We start from the raw sequence: 26,874 nt of genomic DNA on the forward strand, positions 1-26,874 counted from the left end.
TCTACCAAAATGTTGATAGAAGATACCTTTGGTTGGTGAAATTTCAGAAGATTTTCTTTGCTTTTTTGCTCTAGATTTTAAAAGTTCATACTACCAATTTAATTTTCAAAGTTTTTACTACTACTGTGTTGTTCTTAGTAAAGAAAAATGAACGAAGTTTTAAATTATTTAAAACTGCTTTTCAGTTTTAGAAACTGAAATCAGTGAACATTTTAGAATACTTTTTAGTCTCTTTTCACACAAAAGTTCAGTTTTACTTATATCTGTAATCATTTTATAGATTTGAATTGCAGCAAAACAAGTCTGTGTGTGTGTGTGTGTGTATGTGTGTGTGTGTGTGTGTGTGTGTTTTGTTTTTTGATGGGGCAGTTATGAGCCCAGCAAACTGACATTTTGTAGCCTCCCTTGAGATCAGGGATAGCCATATGACGTAGTTCTGCCCAACAAGATAGAAACGGAAGTTGCTGGCAGGGAATCATACTTCTTCTCTAGGGGAAATACATCATTCAGGCCCTCAAATTATCTCCAATATATTTTATATTTTAATCTCCAGCATTCCATTAAAAATTACAGAATATGCCAGAAGACCAAAAACCAAGAGAAAAAATGAGGAAAGCAGTGGACTTACAAGAGACGCAGATATTGGAATTGACAGAATTTAAAATTGCTTTTTTTTTTTCTTTGAGACAGAGTCTAGCTCTGTCGCTCAGGCCAGAGTGCAGTGGTGTGATCTCAGCTCACTGCAACCTCTGCCTCCTGGGTTCAAGCGATTCTCCTGCCTCAGCCTCCCGAGTACCTGGGACTACAGGCATGTGCCACCACGCCTGGCTAATTTTTGTATATTTAGTAGAGACGGTTTCACCATGTTGGCCAGGCTGGTCTTGAACTTCTGACCTCAAGTAATTTTCCTGCCTCGGCCTCCCAAAGTGCTGGGATTACAGGTGTGAGCCACTGCATCCAGCCTAAAATAGCTATTTTTTAAAAGACGTAAAACAAAATGAAAAATCCTGCAGATACCTGGAAACTATAAAATGAATGAAATAAAAAAGTTAGAACTAAGTAATAAACCAAAATGAAAATGTATTCAGTAGCAGAGTAGCCACAGATGAAAAGAGGACTGATGAAATGGGAGACAGGTCAGTAGAAAATATCCACAATGAAGCACAGAGAGGGAAAAAGCATAGGAGACATATGAGACATGGTGAAATGGCCTATTATTCATGTAACTGGAATCACAGCAGAGAAAAGAAAAAAAAAAAACAGGGCAGAAGAAAAAAGGAGATAAGATAATTGCCTGGAATTTTCCAAAACTGATAGAAGACAAGCCACAGATTCAAGAACTCCTAGGGACAAATGAAAAAAATAAAGAACCTACAAAGATGTAACATTAAGAATCCAACAAGGAGGCTGGGCGCAGTGGCTAATGCCTGTAATCCTAGCACTTTGGGAGGCCGAGGCAGGCGGATCACCTGAGGTCGGGAGTTCGAGACCAGCCTGACCGACATGGAGAAACCCTATCTCTACTAAAAATACAAAATTAGCCGGGCGTGGTAGCGCATGCCTGTAATCCCAGCTATTCGGGAGGCTGAGGCAGAAGAATCACTTGAACCCAGGAGGCGGAGGTTGTGGTGAACTGAGATCACACCATTGCGCTCTGGCAAAACTCCATCTCAAAAAAAAAAAAAGAATCTAACAATCTAACAAGGTACTATGTTTGATAATAAACATGTAATGTGATTTGGTCTACAACTGCATTCTTATTATTCAGTCTCCTAAAGGAAGCTCAATGACAGTATACTTTTCATCTATGTCAGAAAATGTTGGAAGATCAGATACCTTGCACTGTATTATACGTCTTTAATAAAAAATAAACCAAATTCTTGGAAGGTATGGCTCTATATGACTTCCATAGCACTGATTATGTTAGGCTGATACATGCAGTTATAATATCACATTATCTTCTATTAAGAGGCATTCTGAGGAACTTACATTACTCTGGTACTGATATGGTTTGGCTGTGTCCCCACCAAATGTCAACTTGAATTGTACCTCCCAGAATTCCCATGCGTTGTGGGGGGAGCCCGGGCGGAGGTCATTGAAACATGGGGGCCAGTCTTTCCTGTGCTATTCTCGTAATAGTGAATAAGTCTCACAAGATCTGATGGGTTTATCAGGGGTTTCCGCTTTTGCTTCTCTTTTTCTTTTGCCACTGCCATGTAAGGAGTGCCTTTCACCTCCTGCCATGATTCTGACGCCACCTCAGTCATGTGGAATTGTAAGTCCAATTAAACCTCTTTTTCTTCCCAGGCTCAGATATGTCTTTATCAGCAGTGTGAAAACGGGCTAATACAGGTACTATTTGAAGATTTAGTATTTTATATGCTAACTTTATTTCAATTAATTTTACAAAAATTTCACACAAAAATATCTGTGATTATTTTAATTGTATATTACATATGTTCTTGGTACCATATAGAAGATACTGTGTAAATTTCTGCATATAGTTTGGGAAAATAAGATGAACAGAGGTTGATATGGTTTGAATGTTTGTCCCTCCAAATCTCATGATGAAATGTGATCCCCAATGTTGGAGGTGGGGCCTAGTGGGAGGTGTCAGATCATGGGGGCAGATCTCTCATGAATGGCTTAGTGCCACCCCCTTGGTGATAAGTGAGTCTTGCTTAGTTTGTTCATGTGAGATCTAGTTGTTTAAGAGTCTGGGACTTCTGCCTTCTGTCTCTTGCTCCCTCTCTCATCATGTAATATGCCTGCTCCCCCTTTACCTTCCACCATGATTGTAAGCTTCCTGAAGCACTCACCAGAAGCAGATGCCAGCACCATATTTCCTGTACAGCCTGCAGAAGAACTGTAAGCCAAAATAAACCTCTTTCCTTTATAAATTACTCAAGCCTTAGATGTTCCTTTATAGGAACACAAAAATGGACTAATACAGAGGTATTTGAGCAAAACATAATACATGCACTCAAAATCCTCTCAAGTCTAAACTTTATTTTGTTTTTATCACAAAACACTAAATTTTAATAACTATTTCCATATAAAACAACTCAGTATGTTTCAACTGGTAAAAAATGTTTTTACAGGCATACCTTGGAAATACTGTCTAAGGGTCCAGACCACTTCAATAAAGCAAATATCTAAATAGAAAGTCACAAAAATTTTTTGGTTTTCTAGTGCATATAAGTTACATTTATACTATTTTGCAGTCTATTAAGTGTGCAATATGTCTTAAATAACAATATACATATTTTAACTTAAAAATATGTTATTGCTAAAAAAGGCTGTCATACAGACATGAAGTAAGCATATGATGTTGGAAAAATGAGGCAGATAGATTCGCTTGACACAGGGTTGTCACAAACCTGCAATTTGTAAAAAAATGCAGTATCTGTGAAGCACAATACAGTGAAGTACAATGAAAGAAGGTATGCCTGAACATGAGGTGAAAAATATCCCAACTTCAGGGTTTCTGATGGATGTTTTAATATGTAGAAATTACCTCTATAAATAATTTTGGACACAATCACCCATCAGATGAAAAAGCAAAATACAAATTTTATTTAGTATCTCTTATATTAATGGCAGTTCTTTATGGAGGTGTTGTTTTCTCCTTAAAGAAGTATTTTATATGATCTAGAATGGCTCATTATTAATTCACATATAGAAATTTAAAATGAAGTTAAAAAAATCAACCTGCAATAATGAATTACGTTTTTACATTTGTTATGTCTTGAATAGGGCATGTTTCAAAAATCCTCGTGTATTTATTATTAGCTATAATCATTGCATTTCTTTTTAAATGTCTTTTTAAACAGGTAAGGCAGAGGTCTTTAAAAAAAAAAAACAAACTATAAAACAATCAATAACTTATGGCATGATCCAGAAATTCAAGATATGCTTGTTGGTAAAGACCTATTAACCAAGTAATTGCATCATAAAGGACATGGTTGATAGCACATCTGGATTTACTGCTTGGACAAGTTGTGTGAGACAAACTCCTTAATTAATGAGAGCAGCAAATTCTCCATATGGGAGATTTGGTTTAATAACTCTTTCCCGCCTCCCCCCCGCCCCATAGAGATGGGGTCTTGCTATGTTGCCCAAGCTGGTCTCAAACTTCTGGGCTCAAGCAATCTGTCTGCCTCAACCTTTCAAAGTGCTGAGACTACAGTGAGCCACCATACCCGGCCTTGTTTAATCAACCATATGTAAAGTATGCTTTCTATCACAGTGCCTAAGAAATAAAGAAAGGATAAATACTTAATGTACCTGGTGAGTTACAGGACCTAATAACTAATAGCACGGCTGCAGTTCACTGAAGCCAAAAGAGGATTTATAGAAGGCACCAGCACTACCCATATTAACTTCACATCTGTGGCAAAGAATATTGAAAAAGAATACCAAATGAAGTAGATGATAACTAGGACCATAAACAGGATCAGAAACTAAGGAAGAGAATGCTTCAAAATGGAGGGAGTGGTCACCAGTATCAAAAGCTGCTCAAAGATCAAGTAAGATGAGGACTGAAAAATGTCCACTAGACTTATTGACACAATGTCATTGGTAAAAAGAACCATTTCTGCTCTCTCTCTGACCCACTGCAGAGTCTGAAAGCAGATTAGAATAGGTTGAGGAAAAAAATGGTTCAGCCCAGAAGGAAGAATTACAAAAGGTAGAATCAAGCCAAAACCTAAATACAAAAAAAAAAGTAGAAAAATACACTCATGAAATGTTACTAACAATATTTTAAACTACTGAAGATGAGACTGAAAAGAACTATTAACATTATTGACAAGTATAACAGTATCAGCAATAATAAAAAATTATCTCTGGTAGACAATTCACGGTAAGAGGTTACAGTTCTAAACAATTTCTCAACTGTTTTGGCATAAAGCCCATCTTAATACTATCGGGATCTTTCCACTGGAAAGCTAAATTACATTTCTGCATGTTATTTCCCTAGAACTTCACAACCAAGGGAACCCTTTGCGCTGACATTATCATTTCATAGATGAAGATCCTCAGGTAACAGGCTTGTGATTATTTGGGGCGCAAATGCTAATTAGTGGTAGAACTAGGAAACAAGCATCTCTCCCTCTGAGGTAGCAATGTCAATCATTGCCTCTACTCAAACCCCTTCCTTAGGGAACATGCCTACTCAAAGCCCTAAAGTGGACTGCCTTACAGTGAATTTTCCTCCAACCATATCAAATTAGATTGAAGTGGACATCTGACCAAAGTTTAGCCAAGCTTTCTCTCTAGATTGTGGCAGAAAACTGAGTCAGATGTTGGAGGTGAGGAAGCTGTATGGTCACATGGACTCAAAAATTGGTGTGGCCTCTTTTAGGTCTCAAAAAGAGACTGGAGTAGATTTACAGAGAAGCAGAGGAAGAGACATGTCTCATCATACATACAAAAAGAATACAATGGAATCTCAAAATGGTGTTCTTTCCTTTATATTTTGCAAAGCGAATAGTTATTAAGATGAGAGGGAAAGACTGAGAGAAAACATTATTCATTTCATGAAAGGGAAAGAAAAAAACCAATATTTAAACAGTGAGAACTTATACTCAATAAGCACAGTGAACACAGGAATAGAAGAAATGATTAGTGGGTCTCAGTTTCCACGTGCCACCTGCAGTATCTATTGCTGTACTGAGTCGGGGTGGGGGGGAGGTCTACATTTTAAAGATACAGTATATAGTTTTCATTTACCATGGCCCAGAATACAAGCCAATTATTTTATGTGGTAGTCAACCAAAAACAAACAAACCACCCAAATATCTTAGGGTATTTTATAAGAAACAACTATTTTCAAAAATAATTGTAACTTATGCAAAAAAATTTTAACTTTTCATTTTGTATACTCATTTTACAGATGAACTTGGGCAAATTTTAATGTCTGTTGTTCTAAGAATCTAACCTCCACTTAAGATGCATCTCCTCTGCAAATGCCTGACAACTTTCTAGCTCACACTGGCAATGTAAAGTTCCCATGATGACATTCCAAGAAACTCTTTAGGAGCTTTCCAATGGCCTCTCCCATTTTCTTTGAGCAAATCTGAGGAGGCTTCTGTTCCTTACACTCAGATGTTACTTAAGTGATACTCCTAATCTATTATTTTTTTTTATGACTAATAGTACAGAATGGTGAAAGGCAGTAAAGGCACTGTGGTTAGGAGTTTTAGAATCAGACAGATCTCTTTTGGAATTAAGCCTCCCCTACTCAGTAGTTCTGTGACTTTGGAGAAGACATTTAACCTCTGCATTTCATTTGCCTTATTTGTAAAATGCAGGTGATGCTATTTACCTCATAATGCTACTCTGAAAGTTAAATGACATTAAGTACTTAGTACTGTGCTTAGGATATACTGGTATAATTACTAATAGCAATTATCAGACTGAGTTCCTGTTGAACGCAATCTGTTTCAAGCTTTCACCTATCTCCCTATTAATTGCTCTTATGTTTCATGGTATTTTTGTAAAATGTTATAAAGTTTATGGAAGTGAACAAATTTATTAACAAAGTAGGATTTGTATGAACCATGGGATGATTTTCTATCTTTTCTAGACTCATAAAGATAATTTAGTATTCCCTTATCACTAGTGGGACAACAACATTTTCAATGGTACCATATTAACCCAAAAGTGTTATATGTCTCTTCCACCCCTTAAAGTACTTTTCCTTCTAAAATCTGTTTTAAATAGTGGGTAAATCTTATTAAGTATCATTTAAGACAAAGGAGTTGTAAAGTTTAATAACTCATAGTCATGAAAATAACTTGCACAAAATTTTAAAATGACTATATTATATCTGGGTAACTGCTGCTTCCACAATTTTCCTGTTTCATAGATGAAATAGATATCTCTCAAATGTGTATATATACATGCACACATGCATATATATGTGCATATCTATAAATATGCATACCCATGTGTATGTAATGTGTATATATATATACACACACATATATATATGCACACACACCATCAAATAAAGGCTTGTGTCTCTGTATTAATCTTTAGTACCATCTCTAAGAATTCTATATTCTATATAGAGTTCTACCTTTTGAGAGCTGGAACTCTTAAATTGTTTAGCAAATTTACATAAAATTCACAAAATTTATGAGTTTTATAAAATGTAATGGTTCATAAAATTTCAGTTTAAATTTTCAGTTTAAACTGAAATTTTCAAAGCCTTTTCCTATCATGCCTTTTCTTAAAACTATTAAAAGAAAAACTGGTACTTTAAAACTTTCATATCTGCCTTTTGGTAAAGGATTAGTAGGGAAATAGCCACCAGACTGACTGGTGGTAAACCGACAATATTTTACATCTGTATAGCATTAACAGCTTTTAAACTATTCTTACAGATATTCCACTTAATTCTCACAACCATATGAATCGAACACAGCAACTTTTATTCCCACTTTATAGACATGAAATTCAATGTCATTTAAGCAACTACATATAAAAACTAGGACCTAAGTTTTCTGCCTTTTAATTTAAACCCTTTCCACTTCTTCACATTGCTTCTCACATGGATCATTTACAATACTGTACAATTGGGATCTGAGTAATAGCTATGGTCATAAGGAAAGACAAGAATATTAAACCATGGCAAAGTAGGTTAAACAGGAAAAGTATGTTAAATTTTGCAGTTAAGAAGGGGTTTTAGTGCATAAGTACTTAATTTTTTGACAATTTAATAATTAATCAAACAGAATGCCTGAGAGATTATGAGGAAATGGAGACACAGGCACTTATTTGCAAATTATCTGTGGTGTGGGTGTAGCACTTTCTTCTTGTCTTAAACTTCTGTTTGAGTCACAGTAGCAAATTAAAACTTCTTTTAGAGAGGAAGAATCCTGCTTGCAATTATGCCCTTGGGAAATGGTTTCACAATCCTTACCATATTTTATAAATAAATAAGGCTACAAGAAAAAGATTCCCTTTAGTTAGAAATAATAATTTCTAAGACAGAGCAACTCATATTTTCTAAAAACAAATAGAAACTTCAGCTACATGGCTAAACACACATCTTTACTCAGAATCTGAAAAAGGTCTCTTATTTTGGAAAAAAGAAAAAGATTAAAGAGTAATGATACCCTTTCAAATAAAAAGCGAGGTGAACAACAGGAAAGGGTGGGTGTGGGAGTGAAGGCTGTGTACAGTGGGCTCAGGCAGGGTTTAAATGAACAACATTTCCCCAAGTCCAGTTTACTAGAGAGTAAACAGAGAATCAAGACAGACAAAATCAGACTTCCAGGGATTCTCCCCAAAGTCAGAGTTAATAAACATATATTTTCCCTTAAAACTTTTCCCCTCAAAGATAAAATAATAATTTGCTATTGTGACTCAAACAGAAGAAGGTAAGTAAGAAATGCCCTAATCTCCACAAATCTACACATATGCATACACATGAGCATTATTCTTGAAACAATATGACAAAGCCATTACCTTCCTGTCCTATATTACCCAAAAGTCTATAATATTTGATGCCAGAATTTAAAATAAGGTATAATATGCTCTATTTACATGAACCAGTTTAATTAGTTCATTTTTTACTCATTTCCTGTGACAATCTCTTGTATTACATAAGCCTTAATATTTACCTGAACCTCTGAATTGGAGTCCACAGGCTGTAATGAAAACCAAGTTTCTTTGCCACTGTGATTACACAAGTCTTCTTTTTTGATGGCTACTTTTCCTACAGAAAATAAGTAAAACAATATAAGAAAACATGCTCTGTATAATCCTAAGACTCATTAGCATTGTTTTATATAATACTTTATAGAAAATATTTTAAAATGATTTGTACCTATTGACATAAAAATCCATTTTTATAAAGCATTTTTTCTACATTCTAAAGAATGAAAAAGTGTCTCATTTCTCCTTGCCCCTTGGCAGACCTTTGTCTGGGTCATTTTGAATCAGGGGATTAGATAAAACCTCAGTTGTATTACATGCAACTGCATTTTTTTAGTACTTACTCAGATTCATGCTTTTACCCAGAGTACACTCATTATAAAAAGCAAGGTACAATGGTAGAGCAAACTAATCTTCCCAATTTTTTGACCCTATGAACAAATGACAAGTTTTGAGCAGATGTATCTGCATTTAGTAAGAGTTTATAAATTCCAATTAAGAGAAAAGGAAAAACAATATCATACATCATTAACAACAGTGAAAACTGACTTGAAAATTATGGGAGATTATAACACTTTTATTATTCAGAATTTACTTTTATCAAAACATTGCAAACACTGATTACGTTGCTCCAACACATACAAAAATTAAGGCAGTTCTCTGAAGAGTTTAAACCCTCTCAGAGGAAGATACAGTACAATGAACAAAGTAGTATGAGAGGAAGAAACAGAAATGTTCTTATAATAAAATATTTGCCATCCTGGTACAAAGCATTTCCTTCCTCAATTCAAGTTTTAAGAAGTAGACACAGTTTTGCATAAGACTGACGATGTATTCCAGGATTCTACACAAAAGTTTCAACAAAGGATATATAAAGTTAAAAGCAGTTCACTTTCTTTTGTCAAGTAAGAATTTTCATTTTATATGCCCTAATTCTACTTTATTTCCTTGTACTTATGATTTACCTTGGTCTTTTAGTTCAACATTTGAAAACTTTAAGAAAATTGTAAAGAAATTTTTCTGTCAAGACACGTCAACTTTTGTCTATCAAGTGAAAAGGAAGGAACAGGAAAACAAACACAAACTATGCTTAAAATTTCATTCTGGAATTAGATAGTGGTGACAGTTACACAACTCTGTGACTATATTAAGGTCCCCACCACACCATACACTTTTTTTAACTTAAAAAATATTTTAATTCACCCAAGCCATTAGTGCTGGAAAAAAGAAAAAAAGATGTATTTTGAAATAATTTCAAACAGAGAAAAGTTACAAGAACCGTACACCAAAAACTTCCATATTTTCTACTCAGATTCCCCTACTGTTAACTTTTATAATGTTTCTCGCCCTCTAACGTATATAATGATTCTTTTTCTGAACCACTGAAAAGCAAATATAATGTATACCTTAAAAGGGTGAATTTAATGGTATGTGAATTACATCTCAATAAAACTGTTATTTTTAGAATGTAACCACATTACAGTTTTTGATAAGCTTCTCATTCATGTCTTGGAATTCAAACTGTAAAGACAACCGATACATCTAATTTTAAAGAAAATAGTAAAGTACACAGCTGTATTTTATTAAAGAGTGGTAACTGTATTAAAAAAACACAATTGAAGGAGGCCTATTGAAAGTTCATCTTTATATGTCTATTAATACATGAAGTTAAAACATATAAAATTTTTAAATAAATTGGTCCTGATAACAAATACATATCTTCCCAACTTTCTTTTGAATATTTTGGATAAAATATAATTTGAAGATCAAAATCTTTATGTGAATATATAGCATTTATAGTTCATTCAAATCACATGGAAAATGACACTAGGGAAATAATGTATTTTAGTTTTTTTTGGTTAAATTTAAGATAAAAATGATGGGAGAACAGAAATTCTTATAGTATTAAATACACAGATTAAAAGCCAAATATAAAATTCAGGCACTAACTGGAATACTCAAATATTCCTTAAACTGCAGGAAGAATTTAGGTTAAGAGACAAATCATCCAAATCTCTGGATGTGTTTTATCTATGAATTGTATCAAATTCCTGGCAAATCCATATACTACCAGGAATGGCTTAGGATATAAAATTATGACAAAGTATTCAATATTGCACACTACAAGTGATTACCATAATTCTATCAAGTAGTCCTAATTACCACAGATTCCACACCAGACGTAAATAAAATGTTAAGGCAATGCATAATAGTTTGATACTCAAAAAATATATACGTACATACAGAAATACATCTATACATCCTATAGCTGAAGCTCTTACCTTTTAAGAACCATTCCCCTCCCTTTAAGAATCTTTGTAACTGTGTATCTTTTGTGTCCTCTCCCCAGAAAAAGGCACAGATAATATCTGGCACAGAATTTTAAGAGAGTTTACTTACCATCCAGAAACGAATCAGTAGACTTCTGGTGAAATTTCTACTTTACGATTTCCATAATTTTTAGTTTTGTACACAATTTATGAATATGTATATAGATGTACATATGTACATACATATAATATATACAAACATCACTAAAAGAAGTCCCAAATTCTAAAAGAGGGTTTCCTACAAAGTTTATTTAGGAGTTTATTGGTTTGACAAACTCATTCCCTCATTCAACAATCACAATGGCACCGTGTTGTAAATGCTGATATGATTTCCAGGCTTCCCTAACCAAACTCTATTTAACTAACAATGCTGCTAAAAACTAGAGTAGAAATGTACCTGTCCTATTTATGACTCACTACTCTCAGATCACTGGAAATACATCTCATCTGTCACAGGTGCCTTCCCAAAAGAGAATCCTCTTAGTCACACAGGTAATATATTCTAAAGCAAATAGGCTCTTCCTCCTATTCTGCATCATGAGTATCATGACATTCACTGTCACTGAAGAGTTGAATGTTTCTCGTCCTATGAGAGGGAAACCCTTCTCTGACTAGCTGCATAAATAAGCCATTTGTGAGTTGAGAATAATCTATAATTTTATTGCCAGCTCTTATTCTTAAGTTCCTTTTTAAGATGTCAGTTTCTGATATGTAAAGATCTAGCTGCATGAGGCTAGTTGGCCTGAAGAAGCAGGGAAGAAAGAGTACATGATCCCACAAAGTTAGAGAAAATGATATATAAGAATGGCACAGGAAAATTAAGAAAAATATTTGAAGTCAATAGGTAGCAGGATACCTACAACATGTCCAGCACTTTATTAGGCAATATAACATATAAAAAGAAATATACATCATCAGCCTGAGGGAATAAAACAGGGAAGGCGGAGAGGGGAAGAGAGACAAAGAATGAAGGAGGAAAAAAGGTGGGAGGATAAATGAGAAGGAAGTATGGGAGAGGGAGAAGAGAGGATGGGGAAGGAAGGAACAAGTTTCTGAAACACAAATAGAATTTAAAAAAAGCCTCATGATTCTGATTTGTTATTTTATCACTAAACTGGCAGGCATTAACAGTAAAAGGTAGGCAGCCCAATACAGTGGAAAGAGCACTGAACTGAAAGAAAAGCCAGCGTTTACTGAGTCTCTACCAGGTAGGAGACATTCCTATATATTTTCTTGTTTAATTTTCCTAACCATCTTGGAGGTAGAGGGTATAATCAGCATCTTACAGATGAGGAAAGCTGAACAATATTTTTAAACTTGCCACAGGTGCTGCAGTCAGATTTCAAAACCAAGGCATGCCTGTTCGTGCTCCTTCCAACAAACACTAATTTCATAACCTAGAGTCAATTCTGTTACTTATTAGCTGTGTAATCTTGGGTGAATTACTCAAACTCTACATCTGATGTGCCTCCTCTGCATTCGAATGACTTTTAACTTAATGATCTTAAAAACCTTTTTGTGCCTCTAATAGTCTCAAAGATTGTTTTAGTTTAGTGTTTACTATTTTCTTTTATTTATGTATTTTTTTAATTTTTTTTTTGAGACAGGGTCTTGCTCTGCTGCCCAGGATGGAGTGTAGTGGCATGACTACAGCTCACTGCAGCCTCGATCTCCTGGGCTCAGGTGATCCTCCCACTTCAGCCTCCCAAGTAGCCGGAAGTAATTTTTATAGTTGGTCCCAGTTGGCTAATTATTATAGTTCTTGTAGAGATGGGTTTCCACCATGTTGCCAAGGCTGGTCTTGAACTTTTGAGCTTAAGCAGTCCAACTGCCTTGGCCTCCCAAAGTGCTGGGATTATAGACATGAGCCACTGTGGCCAGTTGTTGATTACTATTTTAAACAAAATTAATTCATTATTTCACTAGCTATGAAATTACCAACTTCAAAAAAAAAATCAAACACATCTGGGTGCAGTGGTGCATGCCTGTAGTTCCAGGTACCTGGGAGGCTGAGACAGGAGGACTGCTTGAGCCCAGGAGTTCAAGTCCAGCCTGGGCAACATAGTGAGACCCCCGACTCTTAAAAAAAAAAAAGTCAACAAGAAACAAACGTTCCAACAAATCATTTAAAGTTAGTACTTCATTTCGTCACTGTCCTGACAAACTCACGGACAGAAAGAGCTTAAAACCAAACATATACATACCAGATGCTGTATTAGCTCCTTAAAATCAGACAAAGAAAGGAAACACAACAGGAAATGAAGGAACTGTGGGCACAGAAACCACCTTTGTTGATCTTTAAATAAAAAAAGCATTTTTAGCTTTCTAATACCATTTTTCGGCAGCATTTTCTTGCCATCAGTAAATGTGTTACCCTTCGGACCCATTTTTAGATACAATATATTCTTAGAAATTTCAGCCTGATACAATTCACCAATTGGCAAAATCCTAATAGTCCTGTTCCTACTAGAGCACTAGCAGAAATGGCTAAAAGAGGAGATAAAAACAGTGACAGGCCGGGCATGGTGGCTCACGCCTGTAATCCTAGCACTTTGGTGGGTGGATTGGCCGAGCTGGGTGGATTGCCTGAGCTCAGGAGTTTGAGACCAGCCTGGGCAACACGGTGAAACCCCATCTCTACTAAAATACAAAAAATTAGCCGAGCGTGGCAGTGTGCACCTGTAGTCCCAGCTACTCCAGAGGCTGAGGCAAGAGAATTGCTTGAACCCAGGGGGCAGAGGTTGCAGTAAGATGAAATCATGCCACGCCACTGCACTCCAGCCTGGGCGACAAAGCGAGACTCCGTCTCAAAAAAAACAAACAAAAACAGTGACAAATATTACTGTCTATATAAAAATGAAATAGGACCAGAGGACTGAACAATCTGGCAGATAGTCAACAGCAGCAATTTAGAGACAATGGCAGCACTTCGAAGCCTTAGTGTACGAGGTTTCAATAGATATATTTTGGTCTTTGTGGTAGACTGGTATATTAATGGCCTCCATAACTCCTGGTTATCTACACCATTGTGTGGTCCCCTACAGCACTGACTCTTGGATTATGTGACTTGCTTTTACCAACGGGACATCAGCAAATGTGACACACCTTTGCATTAGGGCTTGCCTTCTTAGAACCAATCAGGAGAGCATGTGGTGAGGAAGGTCCAGCTAATAGTCAGTACCAACCATCAGACACATGAATCAGACCAGCCAGCCCCAATCTCCCAGATAACTGCACATCAGCCCCAGGCGAGACCAGCCGAACCACTCAGCTAGGTTCAGCTCAAACTGACAAACAATAGGATCACGAGTAAATGTAAGGTTGCTGTATTAAGCCGGTAGTATTGGAGCAGTTACATAGCAGGAGATAACTGATACAGTCCCTGTGCAGACACTAAAGTGTAGCCATAAGCAATTTATACACAGTAAATTTTGCTTAAAAGCTAAATGTCAGCAGAAATTACAATTCAAACTGTTGGAAAAGACCTTAGCAATTTTAAACCCAATCTTATTTTATGGATGAACCAGGCCTAAGAAAATGACGCAATGAAGATCACATAGATAGTTAGTGACATAGTCATGACTGGTATTCAGGCCTCAGACATTTTAGTAAAATCCTTTCATTTCTATATGGTTCTGAACCAAGGTGGGGTGAGGGGTGGGGGAGAACTGCCAGAATCTACTAAGATAGTCAGTTTACTTATTTGAGCTCTAGAAAAATAGTCATAGTTTACTTGTTTGAGCTCTTGCATAACAAAATAACTAAAAAATACATATTAGGAGGTAAAACATTTATGTTTTAATTTCAGTATTATTAGAATCCTCATTGGAAATAAAAATATATGCTTAAAGTTTTCCTTTTTCTCTCATTTTGTACTAACTGTTCCTAGCATATAAAGATGCCTAATATAAACAATTATGCCCCGAATTAATAACAATTATTACCTCTGGGAAGAGGACTGGTTGGAGGCAGTGGTCAAAAGTAATTTAGGCTGGGCACGGTGGCTCACGCCTGCAATTCCAGCACTTTGGGAGGCTAAGGCAGGTGGATAAGAGTTTGAGACCAGCCTGGCCAAATGGCGAAACCTCGTCTCTACTAAAAATATAAAAATTAGCTGGGTGTGGGGACGGGTATTTGTAATCCCAGCTACTCAGGAGGCTGAGGCAGAATTGCTTAAACCCAGGAGGCGGAGGTTGCAGTGAGCCGAGATCATGCCAACGCACTCCAGCCTGGACAACAGGGAAAGTCTTCGTCTCAAAAAAAAAAAAGGATTATCTATGCCATAATTTAAAATTTTTTACAAAAATAAAAATATCCATACATAAGAAGCAGAGAGAAGCAAACACATTTCCACACTCAGGCTCCTTCTGACTCTCCTAGGTTCCATTAGAGCAGAGTAAGTGCCAGTGTTCCGCCAACCCAGGAACAGGCCCTGCAGACTCAGTGAGAATCATCCCAGAAGAAAACTCAGGAATAAAAATGGAGAAAGTGACACTTCAGACTGAAACTACCAGAAACATCCAGAAAATGAAGCAGAAAAAAAGCAGTCCAGGGACCAGAAAAGCCCTCAGTCCAATTAATTAAACCATGGAGTAGCCAGGAAGTCCAGAGTTTCCTGCAAGAATGGAATTTCTTGAGTGTGAAGTGTACAGGGTGAAGAGGGTATCACACAGTATCAAAAGCAATTGCCCTGCATCTCAAGCACAGAGGTATAAAGAAGAGCTGGCAGGAATGTCTCCAGATGCTGATAAGCTTGCAGGACTTATACTTCACTATTCATGAGGCCAACCAGAGGCCAAGGTGCCAACCCTTGCCATGTCCTTATGGAGACGCCCTGCACAGGATTCTGGGATACAGATGGAAGATCAGCGTCTTCTCAGGTCCTCCCTGTGCTGATGTGGCTGACCTTGCACCTCCCGAGCACCAGCCCCATGCCTATGGCATTCCCGGAGACTTTCAGGAGCCGATGTGGGCCCCAACACCTGTGATCTATATGGAAAATGCTCAGGTACCCAGATGGGAACCCTGGAACATGAGCCTGCCATGGTCAGTTCTACAGATGTATCCTGCCTTTCTCTCAGCAGCCCTGGGCCCTCCACCACAGTGGTCCATCCCTACTGACTGATCCAGATTTAGAAGACAGTTAGAATCTGGATCCTGATTCTATCAGAAAGACTGAAAAACAGCACAATCTGTGTGTGTTGGTGCATGACTCCTTCCTCTCCTCGCCTGGTACAATGAGAATAAATGTGAAATAAATGAATGACAAAAAAAAAACCATACATTACTCATGTAATTAAAAATAAAAAGCCCCTAAAATCTATCTATGCTCAACTTGTACTGAATCACAGATCTTAAGTATAAAAGATGATTCTGTCAATTCTAGCTCAAATTTCATTTCCAGAAAATGCTATGTCAGTGTTCAATCTACAATTGAGTGACTCCAAATTATAAATTAAGAAAACTCAACTTCCAATAGCTCAAAATTTAAAAAAAAACTTGTGTGTTAATGACAAAAGAAAATGATACTGAACTAGAAAAATGTTAAAAACATATAAGCAAAAACATCAACCACTTCCAACCTTAAAGGGTATGTAGTGTGTTTAATAATAACTCTATATGCAAAACGAAAAAGAATTTTCTGTTAAAAGTAGAAATTTTATCCCTTAGAAAGAATAAACATTTAAGAAAAAGTTATCACACCAACAGTTACAGCTTTCTGACACCACTCCCTAAATAATTGATTTTTACTAGAAATTATTTTACTTAAAATTGATTTTTACTTTCAAAATAAACAAAAAACAAAGGCAACTTCTAGAAACCATAAACCTCAACTTTATGCTGCTATTTAAAAGGCCTTAAAGGCCTTTTCAAGAAATATTACCTTAAGATTATAACACGTAAAGAGACGATGAAAATTACTAAACATTTTTCTTAAGATATGATGGCCAAAGTTATACATTCTCTCAAAGGTTATTAATAATTACCAATAGCCTCTATCAATCCTTATCTGACTCCACCTGTCTCTAGTTGCAGACATTAAAAGGTTTCCTTATCTTCTCTGACATTAATCTCTCCTATCTTTCTTTCTACTTCCTGATATGCCTTATCTATCTTCAAGTCTCTTCTTCCCTGAAACTCTCCTTATCCACTCCCAGGTAATTTCATTCATTCCAACACAGGCTTCACCTATCACTTAATGCTAATAACTCTCAAATCTGTATCTCTAGCTCTTTTCTCTAAGCTTCAGATCTATATTTCCAGCTGTCAACCAACATGTCCACTAAGATGTACCCCAGTAATACTAAGTTTAATTTGTTTGAAACCAAAGTCATCCTCTCTCCTCCTCACTCAAAAGCGAATGTTCTTGCTGTGTTCTTTATCTCATTTAATGACAGCCATACAAGCAAGATCATTTTAAACTCTTCTCCTTTTCACATCTCCTGTATCATCTTGGTCCCTATGCTCTATTTGAAACCCCTAAAGTACATTCCCTCATCTGTATTGTCACTGCCACTGCCCTAACTCATTTCATTTGATAATAGCATACCTGTTGGTCTTCCTGCCTCTAACCACTCCCTATTCCAAATCAACTTCTTATGGCCTACAACAGTACTACAAACTCGATGTATATAGATTACATATTTAAATTAGAATATATAATATCTGTGTGTGTATATAACTGTATGTGTATATATATGTGTATATAAGTGTGTGTATATATGTGTGTGCACATATATATATAACTGAGTATGTAACTATATATAACTGTATATTATATAATACAATATGCAGATTCTTCTGTTTCTAGCAATACAAATGCATGTATATTCTATAACACACACACACACACACACACACTCCAGTTATATATAGTGACATACATTCTCAAAAGGTTCAAAACCACTGTCTACAGAATAAAGTCCAAGTTCCTTAGCTTTTGGAATTAAGAATGGTTTCTAGGGTTCATCAGTTTGGTCCCAATTTATATCCTCAGCTTCTATCACCCTCCTCCAGCAGGTACACCACAAACATGATTCATTTTTCCCCCTCTGCTTCTGCCAATCCCTGTCACCTTGAAACTGTTTTCCCTGGTGGGGCGTGGTGGCTCACATGTGTAATCCCAGCACTTTGGGAGGCCAAGGCAGGCGGATCATGAGGTCAGGAGTTCGAGACCAGCCTGGCCGACATGGTGAAACCCTGTCTCTACTAAAAATACAAAAATTAGCTGGGTGTGGTGTTGTACGCCTGTAATCCCAGCTACTTGGAGGCTGAGGCAGGAGAATTGCTTGAACTCAGGAGGTGGAAGTTGCAGTGAATGGAGATCACGTCACTGCTCTCCAGCCTGGGCAACAGAGCAAGACTCCATCTCAAAAAAAAAAAAAAAAAAGAAAAGAAATTGTTCTTCCTTTTCCTACCTATGTAGTCTCTGTTACTCCCCTACCAAATAAAATGAGCTGTTCTCCCTACTATTCTCTCCAAGTATTCTGTTCATATCTCCAGCACAGACCCTAATATATTAGTATTAATATATTAGTATTAGACTACAAGTCTGCCTCTCTGATGAGCAACTTGAGTCTTACTCATCTTAAAAGTCTCATCCTTTGTGTGCCACAGAGAAGTGTTTGGTAAATGTTAAACTGAATTGAGGACACAGCTTCAAGGGTGATCTATAATCAACGGTTTGCTAGAAACAGAAGAGTCTGCATATAAGAATCCATCAGAGGGAGAAACACATCTAAAAAAATACACCACCATGAAAATGTCTTTTCTTTCACTTTCAACAAACTGAATAAGCAATCAAGAGAGTGAAATGTGACACAGAGGCAGAAAACAATAACAACTAAGAAAATGCCTTTTGTGAGACAGAGTATTTGGTGTGTATAGAGCTGACAAAAGTTAACATATCCAAAAATAAGAAGGCTTAAGGATAAATGTTAGAACTCCAACCAAAAGAAAAATAGGCAAAGGAATGAGTAATCAATTCACAGAAGAAAAATGTAAATACCGGCCGGGCGCGGTGGCTCACGCCTGTAATCCCAGCACTTTGGGAGGCCGAGCCGGGTGGATCACGAGGTCAGGAGATCGAGACCATCCTGGCTAACATGGTGAAACCCCATCTCTACTAAAAAATACAAAAAAAAATTAGCCGGGCAAGGTGGCGGGCGCCTGTAGTCCCAGCTACGCGGGAGGCTGAGGCAGGAGAATGGCGTGAACCCCGGGGGACGGAGCCTGCAGTGAGCCGAGATCGCGCCACTGCACTCCAGCCTGGGTGAAAGAGCGAGACTCCTTCTCAAAAAAAAAAAAAAAAAAAAAGAAAAATGTAAATACCAATAAACATATAAAAAATTCCTCAAATTCCTTCAAAATCAGAAAACACACATTAAAATAATAATGTGTTATTTTTCACCTATCATATTGGCAAATTTTTTTCAACGATAATATGCAAGAATGGCCAGAGGGTAGTAAAATGGTTATGCCCATGACATCTTTGAGGAAATGTAAAGTAGTACATTTCTGTCATCCATATTAATATGATACTGTGTGGGGTAGAGGGGCAATACAGAAATTTACAGAGGAAATCATAAAAATGTTCATACTCCTTGACTCAGTATTTTCACTTCTAGGAATTTATGCTGGGGAAAGAGAGACATGCAAAAATTTATGCCAAAGGACATTTGTTCATAGCAACACCATTGAGGATGCCCAAAATTTGGAAATGTAAATGTTCACCAACAAGGATGTGGTTAAAATAAAACACTTTTCTATAAAGGATATTATATAACAAATAGTTTTGACAAATATTTATGATATGGGGAAAGGATCACTATGATATTAATTGAAAAGGAAAAAATCTGAATAAAATGTAGTAATACAAATGTATGAAATAAAGAATGGAAGAAATACACCAAATTATTAACTGTAGTTATTTCTGTAGAGAATCACTACCAGACACTAAGAACATATAATAATTTTATAATTAAGAAAAATATATTCTTTTAAAGGTTATTTGATTAAAATGATGTTGGCAAATTTCAAGAAAGGTTTATCAAAAAAACACAGAAGCCAGATTATAGAGATTTTAAAAGAAATAAGTAGCAAGCAGAGGACGGACACAGACCATCTGTTAAGGAGTTCAATATCAAACACGGAGAAACATCAGAAGTTAGTTAAGAGGACAAAGACAACGCTTAATTTTTTTTTTTTTTTTTTGAGATGGTGTCTCACTCTGTTGCCGAGGCTGGAGCACAGTGGTGCGACCTCAGCTCACTGCAACCTCTGCCTCCCGGATTCAAGCGATTCTTCTGCCTCAGCCTCCTGAGTAGCTGGGACTACAGGTGCGTGCCACCACTCCAGGCTAATTTTTGTATTTTTAGTAGAGACGGGGTTTCACCACATTGGCCAGGCTGGTCTTGAACTCCTGACCTCGTGATCTGCCCACCTCGGCCTCCCAAAGTGCTGGGATTACAGGCATGAGTCACTGCACCTGGCCAAATAATGCTTAATTTTTTAAGCTGTAGGAGACTTGACCATATTTCAAATAAAAAAGGAAATGGAGATGAAATTTAGGACACTAAAAAGAAAGAGAATAAATGTAAATTAGACCTCTGCCTATGATTAAAATACAAAGATAGTGTTGCAAAGACCAGGAATGTGACACATATGTGGCCAGTTAGCTCTGTTCTAGTTCATGCCCACATATCACACTCTAGTCTGACAATTATTTAAGATATATATTTATTGGCTGGGCACAGTGGCTGACGCCTGTAATCCCAGCACTTTGGGAGGCCGAGGCGGGCAGATCACGAAGTCAGGAGATCAAGACCACCCTGGCTAACACAGTGAAACCCTGTCTCTACTAAAAATACAAAAAAATTAGTCAGGCGTGGTGGTGGGCGCCTGTAGTCCCAGCTATTCAGGAGGCTGTAGCAGAAGAATGGTGTGAACCCAGGAGGCGGAGCTTGCAGTCAGTTGAGATCACGCCACTGCACTCCAGCCTGGGTGACAGAGTGAGACTCTGTCTCAAAAAAAAAAAAAAAAAAAAAAAAAAAAAGATAAATATATTTACTGGTCACTGATACGGTTTGACTCTGTGTCCCCACTAAAATGTCATGGCAAACTGTAATCCCACTGTTGGAGGAGGGGCCCGGCATAAGGTGACTGAATCATGGGGGCAGACATCCCCTTGCTGTTCTCATGACAGTGAGTTCTCATGAGATCTGGTTATTGTAAAAGTGTGTAGCACGTCCCAACTCTCCTCTCTCCTGCCAGCCATGTGAAGATGTGCTTGCTTCCCCTTTGCCTTCCACTCATGTAGGTTTCCTGAGGCCTTCCAGAAGCAGAAGCCTGTACAGCCTAAAAAACTGTGAGCGAATAAACCTATATTCTTTATAAATTACCCAGTCTCAGGTATGTCTTTATGGCAGTGTGAGAATGGGCTAATACAGTCACTAATACAGACAGGAAGAAAATTTATAAATAGATTAAAGTGAATTATTACTTCTACTAGAAAAACCTCAACAACAGATGTTCTTTGGAAGGATCAAAACTGCAATCTTTCTATAAAAACATTATCTGAACCACTAAACAAATACTTACCCAACACTTACTAAATGTAAGGTGCTCCATAAGAAAGAGTGCCTGCCCGGCCGGGCGTGGTGGCTCATGCCTGTAATCCTAACACTCTGGGAGGCCGAGGCAGGTGGATCTCCTGAGGCCAGGAGTTTAAGACCAGCCTGGCCAACATGGTGAAACCCTGTTTCTACTAAAAATACAAAAATTGGCTAGGCGTGGTGGCACGCGCCTGTAATCCCAGCTACTCAGGAGGCTGAGACAGGAGAAATCGCTTGAACCTGGGAAGTAGAGGTTGCAGTGAGCCAAGATTGCACCACTGCAGTCCAGCCTGGGAGACAGAGCAAGATTGTGTCAAAAAAAAAAAAAAAGTCCCTGCCCTTTTACTCACATTTAACTAGAGAATCTAGATATGAAACAGCCAACTAATGAATAAGCATAATGAGTACCATGGAAAGGGAACCATCAGGTATTATAAAAACATATGACATAGTGACTAAGGGAGCTGCAAAGGCCTCCCTGAGAAAGTGTCATATAAGCTGAACACATAAATTAAAAATAAAATTTCACAAATCAACATGTAGTCTAGAGAAAAAGATCAGAGATGTTGAGCATATATTATTCTGTAGTTTTCAACGCTATACTAAGAGAACGAATGAATATAAACATTAACGTTGTGATTAAAGATAATTATGAATAGTACATACCTATACGGAGATCTCTTTGTAAAACATTCTTATCATAAACATAGAAAGACAAATACTGGAAAGTTCTTGGAATCTCGAAGTAAAATTCTTCACTGAAAAATGGGCTAGAAAGAAAAGGAAAGCTCATTACTTCAAATAATATAAAATAATTAAACAATAATTAATATCACTTTCAATAATAATTGTATACTCAAATAATATCACTTTCTTTTTTAAATATATACATATTTTATTATACTTTAAGTTCTAGGGTACATGTGCACAACGTGCAGGTTTGTTACATATGTATACATGTGCCATGTTGGTGTGCTGCACCCATTAACTCATCATTTATATTAGGTATATCTCCTAATGCTATCCCTCCCCCCTCCCCCCACCCCACAACAGGCCCCGGTGTGTGATGCTCCCCTTCCTGTGTCCAAGTGTTCTCATTGTTCAATTCTCACCTATGAGTGAGAACATGCGGTGTTTGGTTTTTTGTCCTTGCGATAGTTTGCTGAGAATGATAATATCACTTTCTTCTTTTTTTTTTTTTTTTTTTTGAGACAGAGTCTTGCTCTGTTGCCAGGCTGGAGTCCAGTGGCGTGATCTCAGCTCACCACAACCTCCAGCTCCCAGGTTCAAGCGATTGTCCTGCCTCAGCCTCCAGAGTAGCTGGGACTACAGGCACATGCCACCACGCCCAGCTAATTTTTGTATTTTTAGTAGAGATGGGGTTTCACCATGTTGGCCAGGATGGTCTCAATCTCTTGACCTCGTGATCCACCCACCTCAGCCTCCCAAAGTACTGGGATTACAGGAGCGAGCCAATGCTCCTGGTCAAATAATATCACTTTCAATAAAGTTAATGAAATTATGGACTAAAATGCCATTGAAATGAATTTAAAAAGCCCCAAAATAATTCTCAATGCTAAAGTTCAACTAAGTTCTGTACAAACCAAGCTGAACACTGAGGGGATCTAAGTTGCCAGTATGAGTTCTGAACAAATAGCTTTTCAGCAGTCCTGTGGATAGAAGATACAGTAACTGCCTGGGGTCATGCTCACCTAAGGTAGACCATTTGAGAGGTGAGGATAGTGTCATTCATACCATCCTTGTCTTAGAAATGTGTAAAGCTGTATTATTTACAATACATAGTATCTAAAACAGCCAGTGTTATGTGAAAGGTTACCTCAAAATTTTTTTAAAAATTAAAATAAGCTATTTTTAAAAAATTAAAATATGCAATTTTAAAATCAACTTAAAAATATTTTTAAAAAATTAAAACAAGCTATTTTTAAATCAATTTTATTGAGCTATAAGTTACAAACAATAAAAATCCAATTTAAAGTATAGAGGTTGATGACTTCTGATAAATTTATACAACTGTGTAGCTTCCACCCCAATCAAAATACAGGACACTGCTATCTCCCCAGAAAGTTCTCTTAAGCCTCTCCTTCAGTTACCCCACCATACCTGCCCCAACCTGTGATGTGTTTTCTGTCACTACAGATCTATCCTAAAATCTCACATAAATAGAATCCTATAGTATTTACTCATGTCCAGCTTTGTTCATTCAGCTTAATGTCTGTGAGATTTTTTCGATGTTGTTGTGTATATAGTAGTTCAACTGTTTTAATTGCTGCATAGTATTCCATTGCATTCCAAATCCATTCTCCTAGTGATGTTATTTGAGTTGTTTCTAGTTTGGGCTATCAAAACTAAAGCTGCTATGAACATTCTTACACAAAGCTTTTTCTAGACACATGCTTTTGATTACTGAGAGTGCAATTACTGAGTTAAAAGGCAGGTGAATGTGTAATTTACAAGAAACTGTCAAACTGTTTTCAAAGTGGCTGTACTGTTTTACACTCCTAACAGCAATGCTGCAGTTGTTCCACATCTTGGTACTGACAGTCTTTAGCTATTCTAGTGAATGTAACATGATAAATGTATACACCTATGTAATCTCCACCTTATAATCAAGATATAAAACATTTTTATCTCCTCAGAAAGTTCCCTTGTGACTCTGCAATCACTCCCACCATATTCTTACAGGCAACCAGTGATATGATTTCTATCACTGCAGATTATGTTCTAGAATCTATAGTGACAAAAATGGTTTTAAATTGATATTCTGATGACTAACAATGTCCAATACCTTTTCATGTGCTCTTGGCCATATCTTTTCTGAAATATCTGTTTAAGTATTCTCCCCATATTTTAAATGGCCATCTGTCTTCTTTTGAGTTATCAGCGTTTTTGTTTTTAAATAAATTCTGGATACAAGTCTTTTGTCAGAATACTTTCTCCCAGGTGTGGCTTGCCATTTAATTTTCTTGACAGTGTCTTTTAAAGAAAAGGAGCCTCTAAGTTTGATAAAATCTAATTTACCAATTTTCATCTTTTATAATTAGTGGTGCTTCTTGCATTCAAAGCAAGAAATCTTTGCCCATCCTCATGTTGCAAAGCTTATTTTTATAAGTTCATTTTAAGAATGCCATTTTGATATATTTATTATTCTATGATTCTTCTATGAAGACGTGAATCTCTGAAATGATAGTTTCTTTTGTCAAGTGTACCTCTTTCCTGAGAAAGTTTAAAGAACAAAAAGATTCTCTAGAAATATCACTACGAAATGCAGTATCTTTATGATGTCATAACTAAATGAGAAGCTGAAATATAAAGTAAAACACTCCTACAGAAGTCATATCTGATCATGTCCAGAAAACAGTTGGTTCAGCTTTTTAGTTGTTAAAATGCCTGGTGAACTTTTGTCACTATATTTTTCCCTTCAAATGTAACCAAACTAAACTTTTAAAAATTGGTCTCACAAAGTAACTAGAGCCTTCTAATTAATTTCAACATAGAAATCAATGCAAAAAGAACTATTAGTCAAACACATGATATGAAAGACAAGACATGGGTAGGTATGTATCTCTTTGCATTATTTTATAAACAATTATAAATGCAGAATTTCCTTTATATATCACATCCACATTCAAATACTATGTTTAAAGTACATTCTAAAGCCAAATAAGAACAATATGAGAATTAAGACTAAAGATTTCAAGTTTATTACTTGAAATGTTTTTGGGCTACTAAAGTATTTTCAGTTTTATACAATACCTTTTCTAAGAAGAATTCAATAGATATTTAAAATTATAAAAAATGAAAATAAAGACATAAAAGGAAACTTCAAAGGCAAATGTAAAAGAAAGATATTTTTAAAAAGGCATCAAAAAAAAAAAACAGATCCCTAAAATACAACTGACCTAAAATATGATTCAGATAAGGCATGGCATTCAATATTTCATCCACCACATGCTCATTCCAATAATACCCCACACCATGTTTTTTGTTTTTGCTTTTGTTTTCTGAGATGGAGTTTCACTCTTGTTGCCCAGGCTAGAGTCCAATGGCATAATCTTGGCTCACTGCAACCTCCGCCCCCTGGGTTCAAGCGATTCTCCTGCCTCAGCCTCCCAAGTAGCTGGGATTACAGGCACCCAGCACCACGCCCAACTAATTTTTTTTCGTAGAGACGGGGTGTGACCATGTTGCCCAGGCTGGTCTCGAACTTCTGACCTCAGGTGATCTGCCCGCCCTGCCTTCCAAAGTGCTGGGATTACAAGCGTGAGCCACCACGCCCAGCCTCCTTATTTTGACTTTTGTCTCCGAACAAGATTCTCAGCACAGCTCTGCACCAGAATTATGTTCACATTGCTACGGTGCAGAAGTGGTATATTCCAATTTTATGAATTAGAATTTAATATGATACTCTCAAAGGGCAATTACACTTTCAAAGATGAGACATCTATCTGAGCATTCATTCCCTGATAGTGCACTACTAAGTTAAGCAACTTGTATGAAGTTTAAGTAACTTATTCTTTAGATAAATAAAATAAAGATGTACTTTGAGGAAAGTTCAAATGAATAGGCAATATTTAGCCTGTCATGTGAAAAAATTTTTCTCCAGAAAACAAAGATAAAATTAGGAACAATTAAGAGGAAGATACATTTTGAGGCCATGAAAAGCCACATGAAAGTAAGCACTGTTTCTATCTTGTCTTCTTGATTATCATAATCTGGAAAATGCATAATATTTACCAACCTATATAGTAAAAATTATAATTTACCAATTTTTCTACCAACCTTAAAGATTTTTCCACAACTTGGGTACGATAAACTTCTTCCTGGTCCAAATTTATGGTACAGAAACAATCTCTCATTTTGTGGGGTCCAAGATATGGCAATAAATTTTTTGCTTCACCTGTTGGCATAAAATTTGAAATTGTTATTAAATATCATCAACTGCTTCATACTAAGCCTTATATAGGATGACTTCAATCTGAAAGAACATATTAATGTGGCACAGAAAAAAAAAAAACTAGCGATTAGAGAAAGATCAAGTTGGTCTAAAGGAGACTGGTAAGACTGAAGAGAGGGGGCTGTGTGTAAAGTGACTTGAGGTCCCTTTTTTATATTACGTAATTGCATCCCCACTCCTATGAAAGGGCAATCCCTCTACTTGTGCTCTCTATCCCATCCCACCAGTGCTACCTCAAGGACTTTACTTCACAATTTATCTTTCTTTCCAGAATCACCATTAATTTTCC

General features: G+C 36.7%; 1 protein-coding gene and 1 pseudogene across 3 annotated transcripts in view; one reads left to right on the plus strand and one right to left on the minus strand.

Moving 5' to 3' along the window:
* RASA2 (RAS p21 protein activator 2) overlaps positions 1 to 26,874 on the minus strand; it is a 128,917-nt gene that overhangs the window by 77,212 nt on the left and 24,831 nt on the right. For all 3 annotated transcript variants that reach the window (XM_055295202.2, XM_055295204.2, XM_055295201.2), the window contains exons 2-4: positions 26,411 to 26,528; positions 22,277 to 22,380; positions 8,634 to 8,728 (exon numbers count right to left, since the gene is read on the minus strand). In XM_055295202.2, the coding sequence (XP_055151177.1) occupies positions 8,634 to 8,728; positions 22,277 to 22,380; positions 26,411 to 26,528 (317 nt within the window). The remainder of the gene's footprint in view (positions 1 to 8,633; positions 8,729 to 22,276; positions 22,381 to 26,410; positions 26,529 to 26,874) is intronic.
* Positions 15,477 to 16,122, plus strand: LOC129491926 (putative uncharacterized protein MSANTD5; annotated as a pseudogene).

This window comes from Symphalangus syndactylus, chromosome 10 (assembly GCF_028878055.3).
Source record: "Symphalangus syndactylus isolate Jambi chromosome 10, NHGRI_mSymSyn1-v2.1_pri, whole genome shotgun sequence".
In the NCBI taxonomy this organism is placed as follows: domain Eukaryota; kingdom Metazoa; phylum Chordata; class Mammalia; order Primates; family Hylobatidae; genus Symphalangus; species Symphalangus syndactylus.